The 503-nt window shown below is 70.6% G+C and overlaps 1 protein-coding gene across 1 annotated transcript in view; it reads left to right on the top strand.

The window, feature by feature from the left end:
• The window catches only part of PEX19 (peroxisomal biogenesis factor 19), a gene marked incomplete at its 3' end in the record, with an annotated part of 868 nt that extends 370 nt beyond the window's left edge, over nt 1-498 (top strand). Inside the window, exons 3-4 of the mRNA XM_009281253.1 lie at nt 32-187; nt 340-498. Coding sequence (XP_009279528.1) covers nt 32-187; nt 340-498 — 315 coding nt within the window. The remainder of the gene's footprint in view (nt 1-31; nt 188-339) is intronic.
• Nucleotides 499-503: the final 5 nt, after the last annotated feature.

Genomic DNA, 503 nt, shown 5'->3' with positions numbered 1-503 from the left:
TCCCGGGGGGGGGCTGACGGTGTCCTTGCAGAGCTCCTCGGCCTCAGAAGAGGAGCTGGCGAAGGCGCTGGAGGGGCTGGGGCTGGAGGAGGGCGATGGCGAGGGCAGCGTCCTGCCCGTCATGCGGAGCATCATGCAGAGCCTGCTCTCCAAGGACGTGCTCTACCCCTCGCTCAAGGAGATCACCGTCATGCGGAGCATCATGCAGAGCCTGCTCTCCAAGGACGTGCTCTACCCCTCGCTCAAGGAGATCACCGAGAAGGTGGGGGGTCCGCTGGCCCTGGGACTTGGGGGGGTGGCGCATCGGTCCCGGCCTGACCCCCCGCCATCCCCCCGCAGTACCCCGAGTGGCTGCGGCAGCACGGCGAGGCGCTGCCGGCCGAGCAGTACGAGCGGTACCGGGCGCAGCACGGCGTGATGGGCCGCATCTGCCAGCAGCTGGAGGGCGAGCGGCCGGGCGAGGGCGAGGAGGAGCGGCGGGCACGCTTCGAGACCCTCCTCGA

Source organism: Aptenodytes forsteri, unplaced genomic scaffold (genome assembly GCF_000699145.1).
Source record: "Aptenodytes forsteri isolate BGI_AS27 unplaced genomic scaffold, ASM69914v1 Scaffold276, whole genome shotgun sequence".
In the NCBI taxonomy this organism is placed as follows: Eukaryota; Metazoa; Chordata; class Aves; order Sphenisciformes; family Spheniscidae; genus Aptenodytes; species Aptenodytes forsteri.
Note: the sequence above shows the minus strand (reverse complement) of the source record. Positions and strands in the feature narration are given on the sequence as shown.